Source organism: Trichosurus vulpecula, chromosome 3 (genome assembly GCF_011100635.1).
Source record: "Trichosurus vulpecula isolate mTriVul1 chromosome 3, mTriVul1.pri, whole genome shotgun sequence".
In the NCBI taxonomy this organism is placed as follows: Eukaryota; Metazoa; Chordata; class Mammalia; order Diprotodontia; family Phalangeridae; genus Trichosurus; species Trichosurus vulpecula.
The window spans coordinates 398,673,301-398,701,177 of NC_050575.1; the positions used below are offsets into that span (position 1 = coordinate 398,673,301).

A 27,877-nucleotide genomic window follows, 5' to 3' on the forward strand; every position below is an offset into this window, starting at 1 on the left:
CTTCTTGGGGAGGGGAAAAGGGAGGGAAAGGGAGAAAATTTAAAACTTATGGAAGTGAATGTTGAACACTAAAATAAATAAATTAACTTATTATTAAAAAAAAGAAATGATGAGTAGAATGCTCTCAGAAAAACCTGAAAGGACTTGCATGAACTGATATAAAGTGAAACGAGCAGAACCAAGAGAACACTGTACACAGTAACAGCAATATAGTACTATGATCAACTGTGAATGATTTGGCTATTCTCAGGAATACAATGACCCAAGACATTTCTGAAGGATTTATGACGAGAAATGTTATCCACTTCCAGAGAAAGAGTTGATGGAAGCAGAATGCAGATTGAAGCATACTATTTTTCATTTTCTTTATTTTTTTCATGATGTTTTTCCTCTTTTGGTCTGTTTTCCTTCACAATGTGACTAATACGGACATGTTTTGCATGACTACACACATATAACTCATATCAAATTTCTTTCTTTCTCAATGAAGGGGTAGGAGAGGAAGGGAGGGAGAGAATTTGGAACCCCAAATTTAAAAAAAACCCAAATGTTAAAAATAGTTTTTACACATAGTTGGAAAAAAATAAAATGTTAAATAAAAAAACTGCCCCACTTGCTTGTGCTTCCCTCTGAATTCCATTCTGTTCTTTTTGGTGTATTTTCCAAAGTATAACAATGACCCTCCTTAAAAATTAATTTTTAGATTAAGTGAATAACATGCAAATTATAAGTAAGTTATCATAGAAATAAAGACTGATTCTCTGGGACTTTCAGTAAATAAGGCAGTAGAATATGACACAGAAATACTGGAAAGAGGACAGGACTTGCCTCAGCAGCAGCAAAGTACATGAAAATCTGAGCAGATGATGGAATTTACTGTGTAAAATTGTGCTGTATAGAATGATCCATTGGGCTCATCAAGTCAGCGCCCTGGGTTGCTGGGATTTTTTCCAAGTTTTGATTTGGTCCTTATGGTAAGTTTTAGAGCAGAACTATACATAGCAGGTCCAGAGGCAGGGGAAAGAAGAATGGCCCTATGGCTATGACATGGATAAGATAAGCTAAATAGAGAATTCTGACATCCACCTTATGGCTGGGCCAAGATTCGGTAGGAAGGAAACAAGCATTTATTAAGCACCTACCATGTACTAGGCACTATGCTAAGTCTTTACAAATGTTATCTTATTTGATCCTCACAACAACCCTAGTGGTTAGGTGCTGTTATTATACTCATTTTACAGTTGAGGAAGCTGAAGTAGGAAGAGGTTAAGTGACTTGCCCAGGGTCATACAGCTAGTGTCTAAGGTGGGATTTGAATTCAGGACTTCCTGACTCCAGGTCCAGTGCGCTATCTGCTCTGCCACCTACCTGCCTCTGACTTAAGATCAAGTGTTGTTTACAGACACCTTGGGGAAGACTCTACAAGTCATCTTTTGACCAATAAAGAAAGGTAGTTGGTCATGTGCATTGCAAACAACACACTTCTTCTTGCCAGGGTGGGTGAGAACTTGATCCCAGAAGATTGACAATTAGTCAACAAGCATTCATTAAGCACTATTTTGGGCCAGGCACTGTCCTGGGGATGGGGAGAGAAATGGTTTTGTGAAAGGTGGATTGTTTGATTTCAATGACAGCCTGTGCTCTCCTTAGTGCAAGAGAGAGATAGCCCACATCCTGGGGTTCTCTAACCAGAACTGAACCAATTTCTAAAAAGGGGGTGGGGTCCAGGGTGGATGGTGGTCGTTAGCGCAATTTCTAGATTCAGTCTATCCTTACCCATCAGGAGGGAGCTGAAGGTGAGGTGAGGCACATCCAGAGATATTAGAGGGTCTATGGCTTTGCCTACCAGGAGGAAAGGGACTGAGATGTTGTGCTCAGGGATTAGGAAAGTCCAGAATGATTCCATGATCTCCAGATGATGAGGAGTAAACTGGAATGAGATCTAGAGGGAAAGGAGAATAGAATGGTAAGAGAGCCTGCCATTTCACAGCCTTACCTTGCCTTCAGGATACTAGCATGTTTTAATTGACCTCGTTTGCTCATCTGCTAAAGAAAGGTCACCACCACCAAATACTGTGTATAAAGAGGCATCGTGTCAGACACTTCACAGGACTAGGTGAGATACATGAGCTCTGGCAGTGGCTTGTGAGCTGTTGAAGGAGGGAGGTCCTGGAGGGCAGCGCATGTTCTCTGAAAGGCTCTGCTGGGGATGACTGAACATGACCCTGGGATGGGGGATGGGAGCTTTTCACCTCTCCAACATCTCTGTCAGGGTGCCAGCATTGTGGATGAAGGGAAGAAGGAAACAAACATTTTTGGTTGTTGTTGTTGAGTCGCGTCCAACTTTTCCTGACTCCATTTGGTGTTTTCTTGGCAGAGATACTGGAGTGGTTTGCCATTTCCTTCTCTGGCTCATTTTACAGATGAAGAAATGGAGGCAAACAGAATGAAGTGACTTGCCCAGGGTCACACAGCTAGTAAGTGTCTGAGGCTGGATTTGAACTCAGGAAGATGAGCCCAGCACTACCCACTGCACCATCTAGCTGCCCTAAACATTTTATTAAGTATCTACTATGTGCCAAGCACTTTATACATTTGATCCTCACAACAGCCCTGGAAGGGAAGTGCTGTTATTATCCCCACTTTACAGTTGAAGGAACCAAGGCAGACAGATGTTAAGTGACTTGCCCAGGATCACACAACTAGTAAGTGTCTGATGCCACCACATTTTAATTGTCTTCTTGACTGTAGGCCCAGCACGTTAACCTAGTTGTCTCTAAGAAGATGCTCCTCCTGGTAAAAACTGAATTGGCACCATACTCATCATCTGTATACTGTGGCAAATACCCTATAAGTATTGACTACATGACAGATTTGGAAGCTAAAAAACCAAAGCAACACACCCCCTCCCAACACCCTCAAAACCTCACTCTTGGATTTTTCACTTAAAAAATAGACTCAAACATTTAGGGATGAACTTGGGGGAACTAGCTCTGTACTCCTGATTTTCACTCACTCACCCATCCATCTATCCTTTCATCCATCCTTTCATCCATCCATCCATCCCAGGCATTCTGAACTTAGGATCCATAGATGCCCAAGGGCCTCATGGACAGATTCCAGGGGTTTTCTGTTAATTTGGATGGGAAAAATGACATCTTTATTTTAATATAATTGTTTACTTTTGTGACTTTATGCGTCTTATTTATGCATTTTAAAACACTATTCTGAGCAAGGGGTCCATGGGCTTCACCAGACTAAACCCAGACATAAAAAAGTTTAGAATCCCTGGTCTATCCATTCAAAACAACAGTTACTAAGTGTGTAAGGTACTGGTATTGTGCCAGTATGAGTCATTCAGCTCCCAGACAGTTTCTTTAGTTTCACAGTTTCTTTTCTTAGATCATGATTTGTAGTTGCAGCCACACTAATCCAAAGAATAGCTTTAATGTTTTGGGAGAAAACTCCTTCAGAAATTAGAAGGAAAAGTCTGTGAGGGAGTACTGTATCCATTTGTGTACCCTTTAGTACCTAGCACAGCTTTGAAAGAGGACACTGAATATGCACTGGTGTGTATATTCCACAAATAGCAGTTGGATGGATGAATGGCTGAATCTCCCTACTTTCCCCTGCAGTCCTTCCTACTCCAAGAAGGCCTTTAGAGATGAGATGTACTGGGAAATCTGACTTGACTTGAGGCCTTGGCATAGTGCCTCTATCCCCACTCACCTCAGCTTTTTTCTCTGGTTGGATTACGCCTTCCTCTGTCAGGCATAGAAAGGGTGAAGGGTTCTGGAGATTCTCCACTTCTTCTGAGACCCATTGGTAAGAATAGGGACTGTTGGTAGGGTTCATAATGGTGAAGGTCCTGGCCAGGAGAAGGGAGTTTACAAGAGAAAAGGAGAATTTAATTTTCAAAACAGGGCAAGGATTCGTTGGTCATTTTAATAGCAAGTCTCTGTTCTAATGAGCTGGAGTCAGACCAGAATTAAATGGTGGGTTTATGGGAAAAGGAACATTCTGTCTGTCCACTTAAGAGTCTAAAGTGGATTGATGCCTTCTCGTCTTTGGAAAAACATTGAGGCCAGAGCTGTATTTTGGGCTCAATGTGCCTCTGAGGTAGTTATGGATCCACTGCTTTCTGGTTTATTAGAATAGACCCGATTGCCCATTTTGTCCTGCTTATCACTTGTTTTAGACATGTTTATTTGTATGCTTACTCCCCCTATTAGATTGTGAGCTTCTCAAGGGCAGGGATAGTCTTTGACCTTTCTTCATCTCATCAGTGCCTGGCAGATAGTTGGCACTTAATAAATGTTCACTGACTGACTGTCAGAGGCTTGGCGTTCTAATACTCAGCTCCCTCAAGGGTTCTGCACAGCTAAAGGAGGAAGTCTTTGGCTTCTACCCAACCTCATGTACTGTGACAGCACTACCTGCCTTGAAGAGGACACCTTCCTCAACCCATTTGGAAGAAATGCCTTATACAGACACAATCAATGAATAAATAAACCAACTCACTGGATGTTCTTTGTTCCCACACCCACGGAGGCAAACTCAATCACCCGTGTATTGGGATCAAGAGGTCTCCCATTTGGTCCGTTTAAGTCCGGATTACGCCTGTGGTTGCTGATATAGTCAGATTCGTTCAGATCAAAATGGCAATATGGTAAGAGGCTTTTCCCTTTCACGGCCACCATTAGTCCTTGAGCCCCCGGAACGAGGTTAGGGATCCTGAGGAGAAAGAAAGTCATTGTATATAGGACCAGAGAGTGTTGTTTCCAGTCATCTCTCAGAGAAAGACGAGGGGGAAGACCTGGGGTGCGACATGGCTATGGAGACCTCCCTGACTTTCTGAAGCAAAGAAGCTGGTCCCCTCTTTCCATCATCCCCCATCTCCTAAAAGGCTTCTGCCTCAAATTAGTGGTGCCTGTCAAGTTCTGGGTTGGATTGTTTCCAGAACCCCATAATGCTCGCTTTGGCTTTGTAACTTTTGGCCCCTCCACACGCTTCTAGCTCTCCTTTCCCCTCTTGTCACACATCCCATCAATGTCGTTTGAAAATCAAATCTTCCTTCTTAGGTGCTTATTTATGGCTTGGGGCTCTATTTGATACAGAAATACTTGTGATGTCACTGGCCTATTGTTTACAAAAGAAAAAGAAATGTCATTTGGATAAACGATCGAGGAGGAGAAGGGGGTTAGGAAATAGCCCAAGTTTGACACAAGAAAATTAAAATCAACCAAAACAGAAAGTGATCTGAGAAACAAAGTGCTGACAAAATAAAAAAAAAAATACTTCAGAGCAAGTAAACCAGTTGAAGTTTGAGAACTAAAGCAGTTGGAAAAATGAATGACTTAGGATGAAACCACAATAGATGTCCTCAGATAGAGAAGAGGCACAGTCGAGTACTCAAACAGGAATTTATAGTATAAGAAAAGCATCAGCCAAATAAAAGAAGGGCTTCTAAAAATCATGAGCTAAACTCAGGCCATAATGAAAGGTCTTAAAGAGCCTTCAAGGAAAGGATGAAGATGACAATTCTGATGAATGTAAGAGAAAACCTTGAAAATCTATAGGAGTGTTCAGTAATTCCCAAAGTAGAAGAAAATGGAGCTGTACACAGGGAAGAGCAATGATAAACGCAAAATAAAAAATATCAGAATTCTAAAAGCTGGGAAAACATTCAGGATCTATCTACAGAAATAGTGGTTTAAAAGCAAAAAAACTGGAAATAGCCTACATGTCCAGTGATTAAAGAAGGGCTGAATAAATTATTGTATATTAATGGGATGGAATGCTATTGTAGGGCAGTGAGGTTATACAGTGGATAGACTGCCAGAGGGTCAAGAGTTAGAACTCTTTCCAACTTCAAATCTGGCCTCAGACACTTATTAGCTGTGTGACCCTGGGCAAGGCACTTTGCCTCAGTTTCCTCATCTTTAAAATGAGCTGGAGAAGGAAATGGCAAACCCCTCCACTGTCTTTGCCAAAAAAACCCCAACAAAAACAAAAAAAATAAAACAAACTCAAATGGGGCCATGAAAAGATAAACAAGACTGCCATAGAGATGTTAGTTATGAAGAGTTAAAGGAAATATATAGAAAGATATGTTGCAAAGCAAGAACATAGCCAGACCTGTGAACACATGTTCAATTATATTTATATTTATATATTATGGTTCAGTTATAGATGTGCATATGTGTATATATGCATATAACATATATAACATTATATATACACACATATATGTATATATACAGAGAGAGAGAGAGAGAGAGAGAGAGAGAGAGAGAGAGAGAGAGAGAGAGAGAGAGAAGAGGAGAAGAGAGGAGAGGGAGAGGGAGAAGTGAGAGAAGAGAGAAAATATGAAGGGCAGCATGGCCTCTGTTTATCTACAATATCTTTGAATTTAAAACAAAGCCATTGAAAGAAGTCATCCATAGGAAGAAGAAAGGAGGCAAAGCCAAAAGTTTTAGAATATCCACCTCATCCAAACCCAGGAATGGTCAAACCTTTGTTTTGACCATCACTTGTAACTTCCATTTCTGTCCTTCCTCTCTCCAACTAAAACCTCCCTTCGCTTCATCTCTTATTCTGCCTCCATCTTATAAAGCCTATTCCTCAACCTCATTGTGTCCTCCGGTCCCTTCCCCCTCTGTGTTCTCTTGGTCCATATTCCCTGCTCTGCTTCTCATCTCTTCATTCACGGTCTTGACCTTCTGGTAAGTCTATTCGGCCATACACTATCAGCTGCCTTTGAATCCTTTACCCTCCTGTCCCATCACTGGTCACACCTTGTCAAACCCACCCTTGAGTTACTGCACCAACCACCTTCTGATGTGTTGAGGAAGTCCCACAACTGTGCTGACTGGGTTCCAATTTATGTTAGCTAGTCCACACGGGGCATTCATTGGCACATGGCAATTCTCTTATTTCATTCTTCATTCTCTATCACTCTCTTCACAATGACTATTCCAAATCTTCTCTGACTTCAGAATTTCTGTACCATTTCCTTACCCCTTTCCCTCAGCAGATATGCTCATCTCTTACTTAAAAAAATAGAGGCTGTCTTTCCAGGCCTCCCTTCTTGTTCTCTACTCTCCACTTCACTCATTCCTTATCAAACCACATCAGTGGATAATGAAAAGGTGAGCTTTCTACTTGACCTCTCCATTTGTTTTTGGTTTTTCCCATCACCTTCCATCTCCTTCAGGAACTTGCCCCATTCCCTCTCAAAATCTTTGTTCTCTCCATAAATTTAGTCTCTTCCCATCTACTTAAAAAGCAGCCTTTAAAAGACCCTTAACTTGACCTTTTCATTGCCAGCATTCTCTGTCTCTTCTCACTTCCAAACTCCTAGAAGGGAATATTTACACTTGAGGCGTCTGCCTTGCTTCTAAATCTCTTGTGGTCTGTTTCATGATCCCAGAGTTTGACCAAAACTACTTTCGGTAAGGTTGCCAATGAACTTTTAACTGTACCAATAATAATGATGATGCTGATGATTATAATAATACCAAAGATAATCACGGCTAGCATTTATAGAGCACTTTAAGGTTTGCAAAACCCTTTATATATATATATATATATATACATATACATATATATACACGCTATCTCACATCATACTTATAACAACTTTATGAAGTAGGTGCTCTTATTTTCACCCTCATTTTACGGTTGAGGAAATGGAGTCTCAGATAGGCTAAGTGACTTACCCAAGGTTATATTGCTAGTAAGTGTCTGATTCAAGATTTGAACTCAGGTCTTCCCGCCTCCAAGCCTAACCCTTTATTCACTGGGCCATGCAGCTACTGAGGTCAATGCCCTTTCCTCTGTCCTCAACCTTTTTGGCCTTGCTGCAGCTTATGACCCTGTTAACCACCCTCCTCCCTGGATACTCTCTCCTGCCTTGGTTGTGACACTTCCCTCTTCTGGGCCTCTTCCTAGGTCTAACTCACCCTTCTTTGCTGACTCTTCCGCTGGATTATTCTTTTCCTTCTGCCCATTAAGCTTTGTCCTGGCCCTCTCCTCTCCTCTAGTGGTCTCATCCACTCCCACTGGCTTAATTATTATCTCTACAAAGAGGATGTCCAACTTTATAAATCTAGCCCTAATTGCTTTCCTTAGCTCTATTCCCATCTTACGAATGCTCTCTGCTGGATATTTCCAACTGGAACTCCCAAAAGTTTCTCAAATTAAATATATCCAAAACATAACTCATTACATTTCCTATCTTAGCTACTTCCCCCAGTCTCCCAAACTCATGCCAGTTTCCTAATTTGGAGCCAGCTTCTTTTATCACTCTATGTTCTCTCTCTTGATAACCTCATATGCTCCTATGAGTTACAACTATTATCTCTACACAGATGACTCCTGGGTCTATAGATCCAGCCACAGTCTCCCTCCAGAGCTCCAGAATCACATAACCAACTACCTATTGAGCATCTCCTTCTAAATTTCTTGCAGATATTTCAAACATAAAATAGCCAAAACAAAATTCATGATTTTCCTCACTAACAACATACATTGCCACCCCCACCAGTTTAGCTTTTGGTGGGCAGGGCTATTTCATTTTTGTCTTTATAGCCTTGACACCTAGCACAATGCCTTGCATACAGTAGGTGCTTAATAAATACCAGTTACATGAATCAATATCAGAAGCACTTGAAATGGGACATAGAATAAATGAACTCCTATTTTATTTGTTGTCTACACATTTGATTTAATTTTATTGAATGCTAAGGATTTTATGTAAAATGTTTCTCGTTTTTTTGACTTGACTCAATTGATGTTATTAAGTTTTAAAATAGTATTTAATACTTTGGGTTTAATTTAGTGTTGACCTAATTTTTACAAGCAACAAGAGAGGAGGCTTCTTGGAATACAGGTAGGAAGACTGGGGCAGCTGTTGCCCTTCTTTCTCTTCCCTGAAGTATCAGGTACTCTTTCAATCTTCCTTGGGGCTATGTACAACATTTCTTTTCTGTCTCACCAAAGGAATTGCCCATGTTCCAAAAGGAAGTTCTCATTTGAGTTCCCAGGAGTAGCTAAGTTTGACAATATTGAAATAACATGGTAATCATTTTTCTAAGTATATCTTCAGGAACTAGGAAGTGCCAAGCCTTTAAGAAGAGCAGGGAAAGTCTATACTATGAGACCACTCAGGGTTCCAGTAAGAAAGAATGGGGCTCAGTTAATGGTCTGACACTTTTGCAGGTGACCAGAAATATGGCCTGGGCTAGTGGTTAAAGTATAGGATAACTACTATCTAGTTCCAACCATCCTCTTGATTAACAACGTGACTGCGGGCAAACCAATGCAGGGGGGAGACCACTGGATTTGGAATCATTTAAATCTGTTATTTATTATCCGTATTACCTTGGACAAATCACTTAACCTCTTTAGGTCTCAGTATTCTCATCTGTGAAATGAGGAGGTTAGAATAGAATATCTCTAAAGAACTTCCGAATCTTTAGTCTATGAATTTAAACCTCTCTGTGGGACAAAAAAATGGAAACTACATTATAAGCTTCTTACTCAACTCATAAGTCAAGAAGACAGAAATGAAAAATCCCTTCTAAAATATTTGGAGCCCCTCAGAAAGCTAGTGATAGAAAAACATGAGGTGTTATTAACAGAATTCTTAGTCAAAACCAAATTGGGTTTGTTCACCAGAATTTTAAACATAAATTATGTGGGAAGTCACCTGTGATGATCTAAGAGTACTAGGAAGGTCACAGTCCAAAATTATCTCCCCAAACCAGATGATAAGAGTATTTGAAATTCTGCCATAGTCGCCCACTCCTTTGTGATGAACTCTACCTCCCCCCTGCATCAAAGTGGTTCACTTTTTAAAATTTATTTCCCTTGTTTCCTCTTTCAAAATTTCTGGAAGGGAAGCAGCTAAACCTAATTCACATGAAGGAGTTAATGACTACCAGGTAATTTTCTTTTTGATAGGATGGTATCGGCAGGCTGAGAACACTGCAAGGCTAGGGGCAGAGAGGTATGAAAGAAGGAAAAGCATGCTGAAAGGGAAGGTGAGAAGTAGTGAAAACCATTTTTGTCTACTTAAAATTTCACCAGAACAAATTTTCGAGAGACATCATCAGCCTGATGATAACCAAGACCAGCGAAATTCTGGACCTGTGTCCCCAAGTGCCCCAGTGTTGTTGTCTGTGTAGCCCTAGGGATTCTGTGAGCCCACTACAGCAGAACCCTTCCCAAGGGAGAAGTGACCAGGGTGGGAGATGGGAAGAGGGAGAGGCAAGACTGGGAAGTGGGGAAGGGGAGATAAGGGCATGAGTGGAACCATCGCCAAATGGGTTCAAAGACATTGTCTGCTGAGACACAGCTTTGGAGGAATGCTTTCTTACTGGCAGTATATGTTGTTCTCAAAATCGCCAACTTCCATGGGAGAGAATTTAACCTTGATTTTTTGATTTTTCCCAACTGGGATGATGCCACTGACGGGCTCCATGGAGAAAGGGTAGGTGGAGGAACTGCTGTATACATGTGATGAAAAGCTGTCTGTGGCACTTCCCCCACGGAAAGTTCCTTGACTGGACTGTTGCTTGCGGGATGTGCCAAATAAAGTGCCTAGGAACACAAAGGAAACAATTGATGCTGACTTACTCAGTATCTCAGAGTTGAAAAAGGTCTCAGAGGTCAGGGATTGTCTTTGCCTCTTTTTGTATTCCTAGCTCTTAGCACAGTGTCTGGTACACAGTAAGCGCTTAATAAATGTTGATTGAGTGAGTCCAACCTGTATCTGATGATGGGTTATTTTTGCTTGAAGATGTCCAGGGAGGGGAAACCCATGACCTCTCAAACCCATCAATGTCATTTTCAGGAAAAATAAACAATCTACCATTTATAAAGCTTGCTAAGGCTTGCAAGACACCTTGCATACATGGTTTCATTTGAGCCTCAGGCAGGCGGTTAGTCAACTAACATTTATAAAGCACTTACTATGTACCAAGCATGGTACTAAGTGCAGGTGACACGAAGAAAGGCAAAAACATGGTCCTGGCCATCAAGGAACCATTCTAATGGGGGAGACAATACCCAAACCACTCTGTACGTACATGATCTAGAGTAAACTCAAGGACAGGACACTAGCACTGTCAGGGAGGGCTCCTGGGAAAGGCACTGTAGTGAATAAGGTGGCAACTAAACCCGGAATCAGGAAGACCTGAGTTCGAATGTGACCTCAGACACTTTTTAACTGTGTGACCCTGGGCAAGTCGCTCCAATCTAATTTTTAAGGTATTATTTTCTTCAGTGGTCTTTTGGACCTCCTTTTCTATTTGGATAATTCTGCCTTTCAAGGCATTCTTCTCCTCATTGGCTTTTTGGAGCTCTTTTGCCATTTGAGTTAGTCTATTTTTTAAGGTGTTGTTTTCTTCAGTATATTTTTCAGTATTTTTTTGGGTCTCCTTTAGCAAGTCATTGACTTGTTTTTCATGGTTTTCTCACATCCTTCTCATTTCTCTTCCCAATTTTTCCTCTACTTCTCTAACTAGCTTTTCCAAATCCTTTTTGAGCTCTTCCATGGCCTGAGACCAGTTCATGTTTTTCTTGGAGGCTTTAGTTGTAGGCTCTTTGACTTTGTTGACTTCTTCTGGCTGTATGTTTTGGTCTTCGTCACTAAAGAAAGATTCCAGAATCTGAGACTGAATCTGGGTGCATTTCCACTGCCTGGCCATGTTCCCAGCCAACTTACTTGACCCTTGAGTTTTTCAGTGTGTTACAACTTCTTGTAGAGTACAGAGAACTATGTTCTAAGCTTGGGGGGATGCGCCAGCTCTGCCACACCAGCACTCCTCCTTCCCCAAGAACCACCAACCCAGACTGGACTTAGATCTTCAGCAGGCTCTTCACTCCTGCTCTGATCCGCCACTTAATTCCTCCCACCAGGTGGGCCTGGGGCTGGAAGCAATTGCAGCTGTACCTCTGTAGCTGCCCCACCTCCACTGCCCCTGGGGTGGTGATCGAATCTTGAACTCCTTCTTTCACTCTGTCCCCAGCAGCTTTTCCCACTAACCTTCTCTGTTGTCTTTGGTGTTTGTGTGTTGAGAAGTCTGGTAACTGCTGCAGCTCACTGATTCAGGGCGCTAGGGCATGCTCCGCCTGGCTCCTGGTCCGGTTGGTCCGCACCGCCCACACTGGGCTCTGCTCTGCTCCACTCCACTCCCAGCTCCATATGGGATAGACCTTATCCAGAAACCATCCAGGCTGTCCTGGGCTAGAGTCCTGCTTCCCTCCACTATTTTGTGGGTTCTGCAGTTCTTCTCTGTTGTCTTTGGTGTTTCTGGGTTGAGAAGTCTGGAAACTGCCACAGCTCACTGATTCAGGGCGCCAGGGCCCGCTCCACCCGGCTCCTGGTCTGGTTGGTCCATGCGGCTCATGCCGGGCTCTGCTCCGCTCTGGTCTGCTCCCAGCTCCATGCGCGAAAGACCTCACCCAGCAACCATCCAGGCTGTCCTGGGCTGGAACCCTGCTTCCCTCTGCTATTTTGTGGGTTCTGCAGCTCTAGAATTGGTTCAGAGCCATTTTTTATAGGTTTTTGGAGGGAGCTCACACTAGTCCCTGCTTTCCAGCCGCTGTTTTGGCTCCGTCTCCTTGTATCTTAATAAATACTTCTTGATAGACTTTGGACAGACTTTCATGAATGGAAGGATTTGAAAGAAAGATATTTTGAATTTTCTTCTCATTAATGCAAATAGGGTGCTTATTCATTTGTGGTCGAGTGGATGGGGTAGGCAATTTGTGATGCCTTTTTGCGAAACCAAAACATTCCATGGAGTGAAAAGTAAAAATCACCTCTTTCTAAATAACCAGGTCTTTTAGTGGCCTCTTTAGGACCCAACTTGATGGAATTCAAAGGACACGGGTCAATACTTTGATACTTCCAAGGCCCACAATCTTGTTGGTATCCTTCCGTTGACTTGGACTACAAGCTACCTATGACTCTGTGAATGGTTTCTGGGAGTTGTGTGGCCAAAAAATCTATTGCCCTGTAGCCACCCTGGTAATGAGTCTCTCTAAAACATGTAATCCATCAGCCAGGCTGTGTGGAAAGCCTTTCCTGCCTGAAAGGTCTGCCAGAACTTTTACTCCATTGGCCATGCCACCACAGGACATTAGAGTTTGACTTGCATGAAGGTCAAGAGCAAATTAGAAGATGGCGGTTAACAGTAAAGAAGAATTTCCTGAAGTCATATGTCCTTGCTGATAGGGCAAAGGCCTGGAATCCAAGAAATCTGAAGTCAGTTTGGAATTCTCTCACTGTGTCAGTGGAAATGAAAGGATTTCGTAAGGTCAAAACTGCTGAACCAAAGGCTCAGTCCAGACTGAGCAGTAACTCACTGAGAAACTCTCTCTTGTTTCTCCCACTCATGGGGTTGCACTCAGTGGCTACTCTCCGGTTAGGTGTGTACAGGTTCTATTTCTCTAATTAAATGACGAATTCCTTGAAAATGGGTCCTTACCTTTATGCTCCCCAGCCTCACCCTCCCCCCATCTAGACTGGTATTTTATATGTAATTGGTGCTCAGTAAGTATTTGTTGAATGCTTGTGTAATGTATCACCAGTACTAGCTTCTGATGCCCAACCTGCATGGAGACCCTCAGGCCTGGCATGTTCTACACTCAACAGCAATTACAGATCAGCACCTTACAGAATCATTTCCTCTTGAGATTCTAAGGTCTTTTGAGAGTTATTGGTCCCCACACTGCCAGGCCCTAGTTGCTCATGAATCCACCCATTTGGTTCCTCCTCCCTCCCTGCCTCTATCTTTTTTGGCACTAAAACTTGAGGGAGAGAACTTGTGATTCTCCCATCAACTGGTTCACCACATTCCCTGTAGGGATAGATCCCTGTTTTACCTCGAGAAGTCAAGCTCTGTGGATCAGCAAAACTGACAGCCTTTGTTGGCTCCTCTGAGGACAGCAGCCAGGTATATCCCAGTTGTACGGGTCCTGTATTAATCAAATCAAACCTGCAAGTAGGACAAAGCCCACATTTGAGGAGCATGTGACAGATGCCTCTATCTACTCTTTTAATGAATAGTGCTGGGACGAGTTTCAATGACTAGTCCCTAAAGCTTGGCTCCTCAGCAGAAGGAAAAGACATTATGTCTACTTTACAGGTGTCTGATGTCCTGCAATTGGTGTAGTTGAATGGAAGGGTGCTTGCTGTACAGTGTGAGGAGATGTTTGGGTTTGGATCCCTTTCTGACACTTATTATCTATATGGCTCTGAGCATAACGTCTAATCTCCGGAAGCTCTGGTTTCTTTATCTGCAAAATGAGGATGAAAATACTTGCTACAGCTACCTCTTGGGGCTGCTGTGAGACTCCCCTGGGATCATGTCCATTAAGCTGTCAAGTGACAGATACCAAGAGGTCAAACGTTGCTGGCTGAGTTGTCAGAGTCAGAATCTGCACTCACAGGATCAAATTTCTCCCAGAGCAAAATTCTGCATGGGATTTGATAAGCAAATGCTCTTCTTCTGGCTGAAGGACCAGAGGAATGATTCTAATATTTATGAATGTTTACTATTTGTGGGTATATATAGATAGTTCTAATACGTAGTATGGATTCCATGGCCCTGGCTAAGAAACCTAAGGCCATCACATGAAAGGAACACAGGCATAATGACCTTAAACAGTGTGCTAGGCCATATTTGTGGTTTTTTGTGACTCACTCAAAAACTCGGGTCTGGAAAACCAGTGTTTCCTTAAAGTTCACTTCTTTCACTTGGGAGCGGAAGGAGGAGTAGTCCACCACAGCGCTGACATAGAGCTGTAGTTCTTGGTAGTTTTCTTCCAGGACTGTGTGCACAGGTTCAGGGTCAGTATCTATCACCTGGAAATCAAGGCAGTAAGGTCAGAGTGGCAGTTGCAGAAACCGTTGTCGGGATCATGTAATGTTCATGTAGCAGGATGCCAGAAGCTTCCATGGACCCCATTCATATCAACCACACTAATGAATAGGAGGGCCTTACACCTAGGCCCAAGATCTGGAAGGAACGCTAGGGTACATTTAATATAAATCATGGGCGGAGAGAGGAAGAGTTGTAATAAAATAAAATTGCAACCCAAAGCTTTGGAAAGACCTGTTTCCATGTTTATAGAATCAAAGAATCATAGATCAAAGTTTATGATTTTGAAATTATATGATATCTATGACAAAGGGGCAGTAGGGCCACCTGATCTATTTCCTTCGTTTTACAGCTGAGAACTCGGTGAAAGGTCAGTGGGCAAAGGAATTAAGTTAGTACCCTTTGGTTGAAAAAGTCCTGGGTTGGGAATCAAGAGCTCTGGGTTCTGGCCCTGGCTCCACTATTCATAATTCTCTTTATAGAGGATTTTGTATTTTATCTTAGAGGCGAGAGAGAGTTACAGAATCCTTTTGAGCAGAAGAGTGACATGGTCCAATCTATGTTGTAGGAATATTGAGGTGATGGGAATATGGAGGAAGGGTTACGATGGAAGAGGCCGGATGCAGAGAGACCAATTAGGAGTCTATTAGAGTTGTTCAGGTGTGAGGTGATAAGGGTCTGGATTTGGGGTTGGGGTGGACATATGAATGGACAGGATGAACAGATAGAAGTGCTGGGGAGATAAAGCCTATGGTACTTGGAAACTGATTGGATATGGGGGTTAAATATGAAAAAAGAGTCAGGGGATGGCCTAGTTCAAACCTGGGTGACTAGAATTATAATGGTGTCCTCAAAAGAAATGAGGATGTTAGGAGGTGGCGTAGATGAAGGTGGAAAGATAACAGGTAGGAGCTCTAATGTATCCTTTGTTGTTCAAGTTTCAGTTGTGACTGACTCTTCGTGACCCCATTTAGGATTTTCCTGGTAGAGATACTGGAGGGGTTTGCCATTTCCTTCTTCAGCTCATTTTGCAGATGAGGAAACTGAGGTAAACAGGATTAAGTGACTTGGCCAGAGTCAAATAGCTACTAAGACTGGATCTGAACTCAGGTCTTCCTGATGTGCTCTATCCACTGCACCACCTGGCTACCTAACACTTATGTAGTTATTTCATACATACTGCCTCATTTCATCTTTGCAATTACCTTCTGAGGTAGGTCTCATATATATCATTAGCCCCATTTCACAGATGAAGATGCTAATGCTCAGAGAAATTAGATGGTTTGCCATGGTCACAAAGATACTACATAAAAGAGGTAAGATTCAACTCCAAGACGTTCCTAACTTATAGTCAGGACACTTTCTAGGACACCACACAGCCTTTCTGAAACCGTACAGAGATGGCAAAGTGTCAATACTCTCAGAGTCAGCCCAATGGCCTTTGACTAGCTATCGATTTGAAAGTTTAGTTTGGTAATTTTCAAACCATGTTAGCACAGCTCCTGGTACACAGTAAGCACTGTGTAAATGTTGACTGACTCACCCCAGTTATTACTCACTTTTTTTTTGGCAGGAATGTTGCTGTTCGGACTCTTCGTAGAATCTACCCATTTGACCGTGCGCATGTGGTTGTCCCAGTCTGGTACCTGGTCCACAGGTTGCTGGAAAACTATTCTCGAGAGTTTGCACTTCACCAAGGCTTTCTTGAGGCTGACAGCTGAGCGAGATTTCAAAGTCACTGTGATGTCCTTAGCACATCCAGCATGGAGGTGGCCAGCCTAAGGGAGGACCTGATATTATAATCTGAGGAAATCACATAATGAATCTTGACTCCTCAGGTAGGAAGGGAGGAAGCTAAAAGGCTGCAATAGAAACCAGATTGTTTGCCATTGGACATGTAGGTGAAAAGACACCTTGTCTTTTGGTCAGAAACAAGTTTATCAATATCCTATACATCTAGGGATGGAAGAGAGGACAGTTTCTATTATAAAAATGACCTTCTACATCTTGGATACAGTTAGATTTCAGATTTAATTAAGCCCCCTGGACACAAAGGGATCTATGCCTTTCTTGTAGTGACAAAGAAAGCCTACCAAGTACACATCATCTAGGCTCCCTTTTTACTGAGGTCAGCTGTTCTTCATCTTCTTTTTCGTGATATCATCCTCTATTCTTCCCTCTTTTACTGCAGCCTCTGCTCTACAAGGCCAGTCCTAGATGCCCTTAATCCCATCCCCTCCTGTTCTCTCCAGCAGAAATTTTGCCTTTCCCAATCCTCCCTATCTTTATAATTTTCATTTTCTCCCTGTACTCTACTGGTTCCTTCTCTGATCCCTATAAACTCACTCAAGTCTCCCCCTCCTCAAAAAAACTATCACTAGATCCTACCATCCCTTAAAGCTGTTGTTTGATTTCTTTTCTCCCCTTTTCAATCAAAAGCCTAGAAAACAGCCTTTTTCATCCCTTGCCTCTACTTTCTCTCTTCTCACTTTCTTCTTCACCCTTTTCAGTCTGGTTTCTAACCTCATCACCTGTGAAATCTGGATCATCTACCAGCACCATGCAAGGAAACATTTGCTTCCATTTGGATTGTCTTAGGGACATTCTGGCAGGATAAGGCCAAACACTGAGGTCCTTTCTCGAGCAAAACTGCCAAGCATTCAAACTCTACTGCAGGGAGTGTGACTCCGATGGGTTGGCCATGTTGTTCGAATGCCAAATATACATTTGCCTAAAAGGCTATTTTACGGACAACTCATGCAAGGAAGGTGCTCACACGGTGGACAGAGAAAGTGATACAAGGACACTTTTAAGATTTCGCTGAAGAACTTTGGAGTCGATTGCATGGCATGGCAGCCACTGGTACAGGAGTGCCCAGCCTGCTGTGCCCTCATCAAAGAAGGTGCCATGCTTTATGAGCAAAGCAGAATTGCAGAAGCTCAAAAGAAACATGAAATGCACAAATTTAGAGAATCCACCCCAAATGTTCACATGGACTATTTGTGTTTGACCTGTGGTAGAGACTTCTGAGCTCATGTTGATATGATCAGCCACAGCCACAGCCACACTGTAACTTGACTCTAAATAGTGATGCCATTTTGGTCCTCTTTGAGAATGAAAGACAAAAACCATCTAACCTTGTCACTCAACTGAGACTGCTCTCTCCAAAGCTTCTAATGATTTATTTTTCATTTTCATTTTTTAAGACTGGGTCTCCCAGTCTCACCCAGACTGGAAGTGCAGGGATTACTCATGGTTCTGATCTCATTGTTCATAGGCATGAGAGCTTTGACCAACCTGGTGGCCTCCTCCCCCTTCTCTTCTCTGTCTCTATCCTCTTCCTTGGTGACCTGTTCAGTTCCTGTGGGTTCAACAACTGCCTCTGTGTAGATGACTCACAGACCTAAATATCCGGCCTAAGTCTCTCCTGAGATTCAGTTACGCACTTCAAACTGTCTGCTGGGCATTTTGAACTGGTCGTCCCACAAGCACATCAAATTCAAATCCAACAAAGAACTTATCGTCCCCCACCAAACCCACCTCTCTCCCCAGTTTCTCTGTTTCCGACAAGGGCATTACCATCCTCCTCTTCTATGATGGAGATCCAGGTCCGTGACCTCAGCATCGCTCTTGCTGCATCTCTCTTCCTCACTCTGCGTAGTCAAGCTGCTGCCAGACCTTGTTTCTGCCTTTGCTGCCCCCCTCACTGCTGTCCCATTTTCTCTCCTCACATAGCCATCCCTCTAGTTCAGACCCTCCCTCATCGTCTCTAGCTTGGACCCTTATAGTAGACTCCCAGCTAGTCTCTCTGCCTTAAGTTCATCCCCTCTACACAATGGCCAAAGTGATTTCTCTCAGGTTCGTGCCACTCCCTTGCTCAATAGAACACAAGGTTCACTCTTATCTCCGGAATCAAATAGAAATTATTCCTCTCTCTGGCTTTGAAAATTCTTCGCAGCCTGGCCCCAATCTACCTTTCCAGATTTGTTGTCATCCCTTATTTCCTTCCCACCACTCTGTAGTCCAGCCACATGTAGTTTTACCTTGCCTCTGACTCTTAGAATCTCTTACTTCTTTCTTCAAAACTCACCATAAGCTTCCTCATGCCCTCCTCCCAAATTGCCTTGTATTTATTTTCTAAATGTTTTATTCATATTTATTGATTACCCATTGTATTCCCTGATACAAAGTAAGCTCCTTGAAGATAAAAACTGTTTCATTTTTGTCTTTATATCCTCAATATGTAGTTCAGTGTCAGGTACACAGTAAGTGCTTAATATTTATCTGCTGGAAAAACATGGGAAGACCTATATGAACTGATGCAAAGTGAAGTAAACAGAACCAGAACATCATTGTATACAGTAACAGCAATATTCTAACGATGTTCAACTATGAAAGACTTAGCTACTCTGATCAATGCAATGATCCAAGATAATTCTGAAGACTCATGATGAAAAATACTCTTCACCTCCAGAGAGAGATCTGATGAAGTCTGAGTACAAATTGAAGTATAAGTTTTTCACTTCACTTTTCTTGCTTTTTTTGGAATGTGCCTAATATAGATATATGTTTTGCATGACTTCACATGTATGATTGGTATTATACTGCTTGCCTTCTCAATGGGTGAAGGAGGGGCTGGAGAGAGGGAGAGAATTTGGAATTCAAAATTTAAAAATGAATGCCAAAAATAATAAATTTACACAAACACACACATATATATGTATGTGTACATATCTATAGCTATGTCTATGTCTATATCTATATCTACATATCTGTCTGCTGCCTGAGAGAAAACCCCTCCAAAGAGAAACAGTACATGACAGATTTAGCCTTTCTTTGTCAAAATTGCTGGAGTATTTGTGATGTTTCAAGCCCTGCACTGGGGCGAAAGGAAAATTTACCCTGGAACGTGTACAAGGCCTTTCAGTGAGTCTTGGTTTGAACGTTAGTCCATTTAAACCAGAACATGTAAATGACCTTTCTGCCTCATTACTAGGCTTTACTAGAATTGTATGCTTGAATGGAGACCTGGGTACAGAATAGAAACAACTTTGCACTCTCAGTATGCCCAAGTTTTTGTCTCTGAGCTCAGACTAAGTGGTTTTCCCCAAGGTCTCGTGGCCATAAGAAACACAAGGATGCAGGATCCTATGGGTCAAAGGAAGTCTCTTTCTTGAGTTCACAGGGCCAAACCATCTCTTTTCCTGACACTCCAGATCTCACAACAGGCTGAGGGAGCAGAAGCAATTTTTCTCTGATGAGAAATGACAAAATTGCCCAACTCAGCAGGATGTGGTGTTGACCTCTGTTTTACTGTATGGGTTATATTAAGGTGGAAGGCCTAGGACCTTCACTCATTAGATATCATTTGCTTCTTTAAGAGATAAATGAAACTCCATTCTAAGCCCATAACCTTCTCAAGAAATATAACGTACTCGATGGCATATGCTTTGTTGCATCTAACACCTTGACTAAGAGAGGAGCCTTCAAGATAATTGGTTCTTGAAGGCCCCTTCTCAGTTGCCTGGAACAGTCACTAGGTTGCTTTTTAGCCTAGGCGCCAATGCCCAAGAATACTCTTGCCTTTTGTTAGAATGGGATAAAAACCAAATCAACCCTCACAGTCAGTGTACAACAGCTCGGGCTCAAGCTAACTCATGGTAGCAGTGTTGACTGTTTGAATGAGCCCAGGGAATGGGGAAGTGTTCCTCTTTACCTGTGGGGAGAAATTCAGGGGTTGCATGGTAGGCCACTCAAACCTCACTGCATTAGCTCGGCTGCGATTGGTGATTGTGAAGGTCACTTCGTAGATGCTGCCAACATGACAGTCCCCAAACTGAAGGTGATCCGCCCGGGCAGCTGGGAACAGAAAGAGGGATAGCTTTGGTATCTTGCCATGACTGTCTCATAGCAGTGGCTCCTAGGGCAGAGGTGCTGACCACATAGTCATTCCCCCAGGTTGTCACTTCCTTGACTCTTAAAAAAGAACTCTAAATTCAAAGCAAAGATTTCTAGCCCCTTCCTAGCCACCCCAACCCCCAAACAAACAAACCAATAAACAAGAAAACCCAACTATATCTGGATCCTCAAACCCATAGATGTATGGGAAAAATACAGACCTTCGTTCACTGATTTGGAGAGCTAAGAATACCAAGGAGGTTTGAGTATATATTACACCAAGTCAGGAAATATGAATTCTGACTTGGGTTTTACCTCTGACTGCTGCCTAATAGGATATGAATGCCATGCCTGTGGATGCCTCAGCTACTTTCTGAGTGAGACCGACCAGGGATCTGAGTAACCGAGGGCATCATGATAGGCATTTTGGACTGACAAGGAACCAATGATAAATTCCTGAGTTGTGGCTCAGCCATGAAACAATATGTATACTATTTTCTATTTTCTCTATGTAACACCTAGAACATGTAATCAAGATACTTGATCGTTTTTTATTGCAAGGGGATGACCATGGAGGACTTCATTTCTCACAAATCCTGGAGTAAAGGGCCTTGTTCACTGGGGGAAAGTCTCAGGACTGTATCTCCTAGAGGGCTGTTTGCTAGTCAGCAGCAGAGTAACTGGTTGCAGGGTGGTGGAATAAATACAGTATCGGTCTTGAAGTGAGGGAGACCTAGGCGCAAGTCTCACCTTTGACTTATACTAGGAAGTCACTTAACTTCTAACTATTCTCAGCAATTCTCCAAGAATCTAAGTTATAAGAGAGGAAAGACAGTGCTGCTGCTGCTGCTGGTGTGTGTGAGTATATGTGTGTGTGTGTGTGTGTGTGTATTATATATATGTATATATATGAGTGTGAAATATAGGTGTGGACAACAGTGAGGCAAGATGATTTGAAAAAACATTCTTAAAATAGGCTAAAAACCAACCTTTGCTAATATCCCCTTTCTATCCCTTTTCTCTTACATGCCAAAAATTCCTCCATCATTTTGCCTTCAGCGATCTCAGTGACTTCCATCATGTCTGGCTTGAAGGTGGTAGCAAGTCCATGGATGTTGTCCAAGGTGATATCATCCTCATATCCCTCTCCCAGCAACTGAATGGTGGTCTCCTCATACTGGTTGTTAACCACAGATAAATGGATGGTGCCCACCACATTCTCTGCCCTGCTTGGTTTGAAAAGAACATCAAACTCAGCTATCTCTCCAGGGTAAACGATGAGGGACGCGGTATGAGCTTTCTTTGCTGTCAGGTAAAGAGAATGTAAAGGCAGAGGATCAGGTTAGAGAAAAGAAAAGTCAATGATTAAAAAAATTTCTGCGTTGGATTGGGAACTTGAAAGGGAGCAGCCCCCACTTTGGAATGAAGCTCAGTTAGAGTGATTCTTTTTGGGGGGAAGGACACAAACTCCTGAGTCCTAACTGAATCCAATTAGGTTCCCCCAAGCAACCTTTGCATCTCACGGCTCTTCTACTTACATTTTTCATCAGGATTATTTTCTTCCGTTATGTAGATATAGTTAGTGGTAGGCCTGCCTTTCAGGGAGAAGACTCTGGTGTGGTCCCTCAAATCAACAAGTAACTGGAAAATAGAAACAGAGGATTGAGATTAGGCTCTGGACATAGCTTAAAGGTCTGCCACTGATTTAGATTTGGTTCAGTACCTGAAAAGCTCATGGCTAAATGCTATATACATATACACATATATATGTATATGTGTATATACATTGACACACAGGCACATACACTTTATACCCTAATCCTAAAACAATCATAGAATCTTAGAGCTAAAAGAAGCCTTAGAGATCATTTAAGTCAGGAGCCCTTAATCTGAAAGCTGTGAACTTGTTTAAAAACGTATCTGGACCAGCTTTCTATCCTTGACTCTACTGGTGGAGTATTACTGAAGCACCTGTTTCTGCTCTCACCACATCAAAGTCAGAGTTCCCTAAGGAGCCCAAGTGGCTGTCAAAGCTCAATGAGGTCCAAGTGGATCTGGAAACTTTGGTGGTGGCCATGGAGGCTGTGATACCTTCGGCTGTGGTGGAAACTTGGGTGCTCATGGTGATTTTAACAGCAGTTACGGCGGCAGAGGATAGAGTGGAAATGGAGATGGCTACAATGGATCTGACAATGATGGAAGTAACTTTGGAGGTGGTAGAAGCTACAATGATCTTGGCAACTATGACAACCAGTCTTCTGACTTTGGTCCCATGAAGGGAGGAAACTTGGGAGGCAGGAGCTCTGACCCTTATGGTGGGGGGGTCAATATTTTGCAAAAATCATGTAACCAAGATTGCTATGGTAGTTCTAGTAGTAGCAGTAGTTAGGGCAGTGGCAGAAAATTTTAATGACTATTAGAAAGCAAAGTTTAGCAGGAGAGGGGAGTCAAAGAAGTGACAGGGAAGCTATAAGTTACAGCAAATTTATGAACTCAGCCAACCACAGTGTGGGGAAGGGCTTAGCTGCCACAAGACAACATGTGTTAGGTGATACTTTCTGTGTACAGGCAAAAAATCAACCAAAGAAATGAATCTGTATTTGTGACTAATCGTATAAGAGGTTATTTTCTGTTTTGGGGAAAGTGAAAAGTATTCCCACGAAGGTTCCTGGTTTTTGTTTTGTTTTGTTCTTGCACTTGTGCTGTTGGTTGTTGGTTGATCGTGATGCTGAATAATGCATCTTTACAAAAAGAAACAAACAAAATATGTTCTGATAACTGTATTTTAAGATGAGCGGTTTCCTTTGTAATCTTATGTATTTTATTTTGGACATTTCAAAACATGATTCTGAGGAGGGGTCACAAGTTTCACCCAACTGCCTGAGGGCCTTCAGAATCTCTGCTGCAGCCCAACCCCTTTGTTTCCATGGGAGCTACGGGAAGGGGAGTTAGTTTGTTTAAGGTCCCAGGGCAGCTTATTAGGGCTTGGGTCTCCTGCCCCAGAGTCTAATGCTCTTTCTACTTTGTCATTTAAGAGGGGAGTCGAATTATAGGAGAAGGTTTAATTGCTGACATCCCTTGGGATAACTAATGTCATGAGGCACAACAATGTCATTTATCAGTGGAGTGCCAGTACCTTCCTTAATAAGCTCTGTTTGGTCTTTCTTTTTCTAGAAAAGAAAGAATTGACCTAAAGGAAGCCATGCTCCTTCTTACTCACTAAAGAACTGATGAGGACATATGTGCACATCAAGATGATCATCAGTTGGCTTCAGGGGGCAAAGCCAAGAAGGTGGAATACAGAAGCACTTAGCTGAGTTCTCTCAACATTCCCCTCCGAACAACTCTAAGATAACACCTCAAAGTGAATTCTAGAGTGGCAGAGCCAACAAAAGGTAAGAGTGAGACATTCTTCCAGGCCAAGACAACATAGGAGGTCAGAGAGAGAGAAATCTGTGACATGGGAGAGGGAGCTGATCCAGAGCTCATGTGGACAAAACATCAGTGGAGCGACTAGGTGGTGGTGACAGAAGTGGCAGCAACTTTAGGAGTTCTCAAGCCAGAGGTGGTAAAGGGACCTATCAATTAGTCAGAAATAGATTATAGGATACCCCTGTGCTAGCATTGGATGTACAACCAGATATTGTTTGGCACCTTCATGGTTTATACCCAATTCTGGGTCATACTTCAAGGGTGCAGAGTAGCACTTTTGGTCAAGAGGGAGTGGAAACCCTGAGGGGCAGTAACATTTCTGGTCGAAAGGGGTAAGGGACCCTGAGGAACAGCATCATTTCTGGTCCCAAGAGAAGAAGATCTCTGAGGAGCAGGATTACAATCTCAAGGGATCAGGGGACCTTCCTAGGTAAGGACCAGAGTGCAGACTGAGAGAACAGTGACCACACCTGTCCCCAGATCACACCACCTTGGAAGCACCAAAAGCTTCCAAACCCCCAGAACCAGCTCTGAAAACAGTAGTGTGAAAAAGCCTGAAGAAACTGTGCCCCTCCCCTCCCTATACTAAGAATGGAGTCCGGCATTAACATAAAGTGCCAAATTAAGAAACGGCGTGGAAAAATCAGCAAACAAACAAACAAACAAAAAAGAACCTGACCATAAAAAGTTACTATGGTGACAGGGAAGCTCAAGACACAAACTCAGAAGAAGACAATGGAGTCAAAACAGTTATAATCAAAGCCTCCAAAGGAAAAAAGAGAGAATTGGATAAAAGCCCAACAAGAATTCCTGGAAGAGCTAAAAATGATTTCCAAAATTAAAAAAAAAGTAGTAGAAAAAGAATTAGGTGAAGAAAGGAAAGCAAAGGAAGACAATCATGAAAAGACAATCAACAGCTTGGTTGGCACAAAAAAATACTGAAGAAAGTTATACCTTAAAAAATAGAATTGACTTAATGGAAAAAGGGATGCAAAAATTCACTGATAAAAATAACCCTTAAAGAGCAGAATTGGCCACCTGGAAAATGAGGTACAAAAGTTCACTAAAGAAAATAATTCCTTAAAAATTAGAATTGGGCAAGCGGAAACTAAAAACTCTGTGAGTCAGAAAGGAATAATAAAGTAAAGTCAAAAGAATGAAAAATAGAAGAAAATGTTAAATATTTCATTGGAAAAACAACTGATCTGGAAAATAGATCAAGGAGAAATAATTTAAGAATTATTGGATCACCTGGAAGCCATGATCAAAGAAAATGTCTAGAATCATATTTAAAAAATTATTAAAGAAAACTGCCTTGATATCCCAGAACTAGAGGATTCTCAAAGAGATGCCAAAATGAAAACTCCTAGAAATACTGTAGTCAAATTCCAGAGTTCCTAGGTCAAAGAGAAACTACTTCAAGCACCAGGAAAGAAACCATTCAAATTCTATGGAGCCACAGTCAGGATCGCACAAGATTTAGCAGCTACCACATTAAGGAGCAGAGGTCTTGGAATATGATATTTCAGAGGGCAAAAGAGCTGAAATTACAACCAAGAATAACCTACCAGAAAAACAGTATAATTCTTCAAGGGAAAAATGGGTATTTAATGGAATAGGGGACTTTCAAGCACTCCTGATGAAAAGGCCAGTGCTAAATGGAAACTTTGACTTTCAAATACAAGATTCAGAGAAGCATAAAAAGGTAAACATGCAAGAGAAATCATAAAAGAGTCAATAAGGTTAAACTGTTTACATTTAAACATGGGAAGATGATACAAGTATCTTCTAAGAACTTTATCATTATTAGTGCAGTTAGAAGGATTCTACATAGAAAGATGGTATGGTGGTGAGTCCATTATGTTGGAATTATGTAAAAAATGGATAGGTGAGAATGTGGGATGCTCTGGGAGAAGGGAAAAGGGAGAGGAAGAATGGGAAAAATTATCTCACATAAAAGAGACATGCAAAGGAGAGTTTTTACAGTGAAGGGAAAATGATGGTGGAGTGGTGTGGGTAATGCTTGAACCTCACTTACATTGAAATTGGTTCAAAAAGGGAAAATTTATATACATACTCAATTGGCAATAGAAATCTATCTTATCAAATAGGGAAGTGTGTGTGTGTTTGGGGGGAAGGGGATAAGAGAAAGGGGAAAGTGATAAAAGGGAGGGCAGATAAAATGAGGCAGTGGTCAGAAGCAAAATAGACTTTAGAGAAGGGACAGCTTAAAAAGACAAAGTGAAGGACAAACAGAAGAAAATAGGATAGAGGGAAATGCGTGGTTAGTAATCATAACTATGAATGTGAATGGGATGAATTCACCCACAAAATGGAAGTGGATTGCAAAATGGAATAGAAACCAGAATCCAACAATAAATTGTTTACAAGAAACCCATTTGAAACAGAGAGATGCATATGGAGTAAAAATAAAGGGCAGGAGCAGAATCCATTATACTTCAGCTGAAGTATAAAAAGTCAGGAGGGGTAGCAATCATGTTTTCAGAGAATGCAAAATTTAAAAAAAATAGGCAGGGAAACTACATCTTGCCAAAAGGAACCATAAACAATGAAGTAATATAAACACGAAACATATATGCTTCAAATGGCATGGCATCCAAATTCTTAAAGGAAAATTTAAATGGATTATAGGAGGGAATAGGAAGTAAAACTATCCTAGTTGAGGATGGCCTCAACTTTTCCCTCTCAGAGCTAGATAAATCTAACCATAAAATAAATAACAAAGACATAAAGGAGAGGAATATAACCTTTTAAAAGTTAGGTATGAAAGATCTCTGGAGAAGACTGAATGGAAATAGAAAGGCATATGCCTTTTTCTCAGCTGTGTATGGCGAATTCACAAAACTAAACACATATTAGGGCATAAAAACCTCACAACTAAATGCAGAAAATCATAAATATTAAATATGCCATTTTCAGACCATAATTCAATAAAAGTTACCTTTAATAAAGGCCCATGAAAGCATACATTAAAAATGAATTGGAAACTAAATAATCTATTCCTAAAGAACGAGTGGGTCAAAGAACAAATCATAGATTTGTCAATAATTTCATTAAAGAGAATGACAACAATGAGACAACATTCTGCACTTTGTGGGATACAGCCAAAGTAGTATTTAGAGAAAAATTTATATTTCTAAATACATACATCAATAAAAGAGAGAAAGAGCAATGAATTGGACATGCAATTTTTAAAAAGCTAAAAAAAAAACCCAAAGTAACTCCTCCCTCAATTAAACACCAAAATGGAAATCCTGAAAATCAAAGAGAGATTAATAAAATTGAAGTAAGAAAAAAACTGAGCCAATAAGTAAAACTAGGAGCTGGTTTTTATAAAACCAAACCCAACCTAACCCAACAATAGCCAATAAAATAGATAAAACATTGGTTAATTTGATTTAAAAAAGAAGAAAATCAAGTTACTTGTATCAAAAATTCAGCACCAAATCAAGATGAAATTAAAGCAATTATTAGGAGTTATTTTGCCTAATTACATGCCAGTAAAACTAAGTAAAGTAGGTGAATATTTACAAAAATATAAACTGCCCAGATTAACAGAAGATGAAATAGAATGCTTCAATAACCTTGTCTGAGAAACAGAAATTGAAGAAGACATCAACGAGGTCTCTTAG

The 27,877-nt window shown here is 41.6% G+C and overlaps 1 protein-coding gene across 1 annotated transcript in view; it reads right to left on the reverse strand.

Moving 5' to 3' along the window:
- The window catches only part of HYDIN (HYDIN axonemal central pair apparatus protein), a 455,510-nt gene that overhangs the window by 54,794 nt on the left and 372,839 nt on the right, over nt 1-27,877 (reverse strand). The window contains exons 61-71 of the mRNA XM_036750079.1: nt 22,331-22,433; nt 21,819-22,097; nt 20,611-20,753; nt 16,454-16,672; nt 14,718-14,878; nt 13,897-14,009; nt 11,304-11,311; nt 10,383-10,573; nt 4,522-4,734; nt 3,730-3,868; nt 1,777-1,942 (exon numbers count right to left, since the gene is read on the reverse strand). Of these exons, the coding sequence (XP_036605974.1) occupies nt 1,777-1,942; nt 3,730-3,868; nt 4,522-4,734; nt 10,383-10,573; nt 11,304-11,311; nt 13,897-14,009; nt 14,718-14,878; nt 16,454-16,672; nt 20,611-20,753; nt 21,819-22,097; nt 22,331-22,433 (1,735 nt within the window). The remainder of the gene's footprint in view (nt 1-1,776; nt 1,943-3,729; nt 3,869-4,521; nt 4,735-10,382; nt 10,574-11,303; nt 11,312-13,896; nt 14,010-14,717; nt 14,879-16,453; nt 16,673-20,610; nt 20,754-21,818; nt 22,098-22,330; nt 22,434-27,877) is intronic.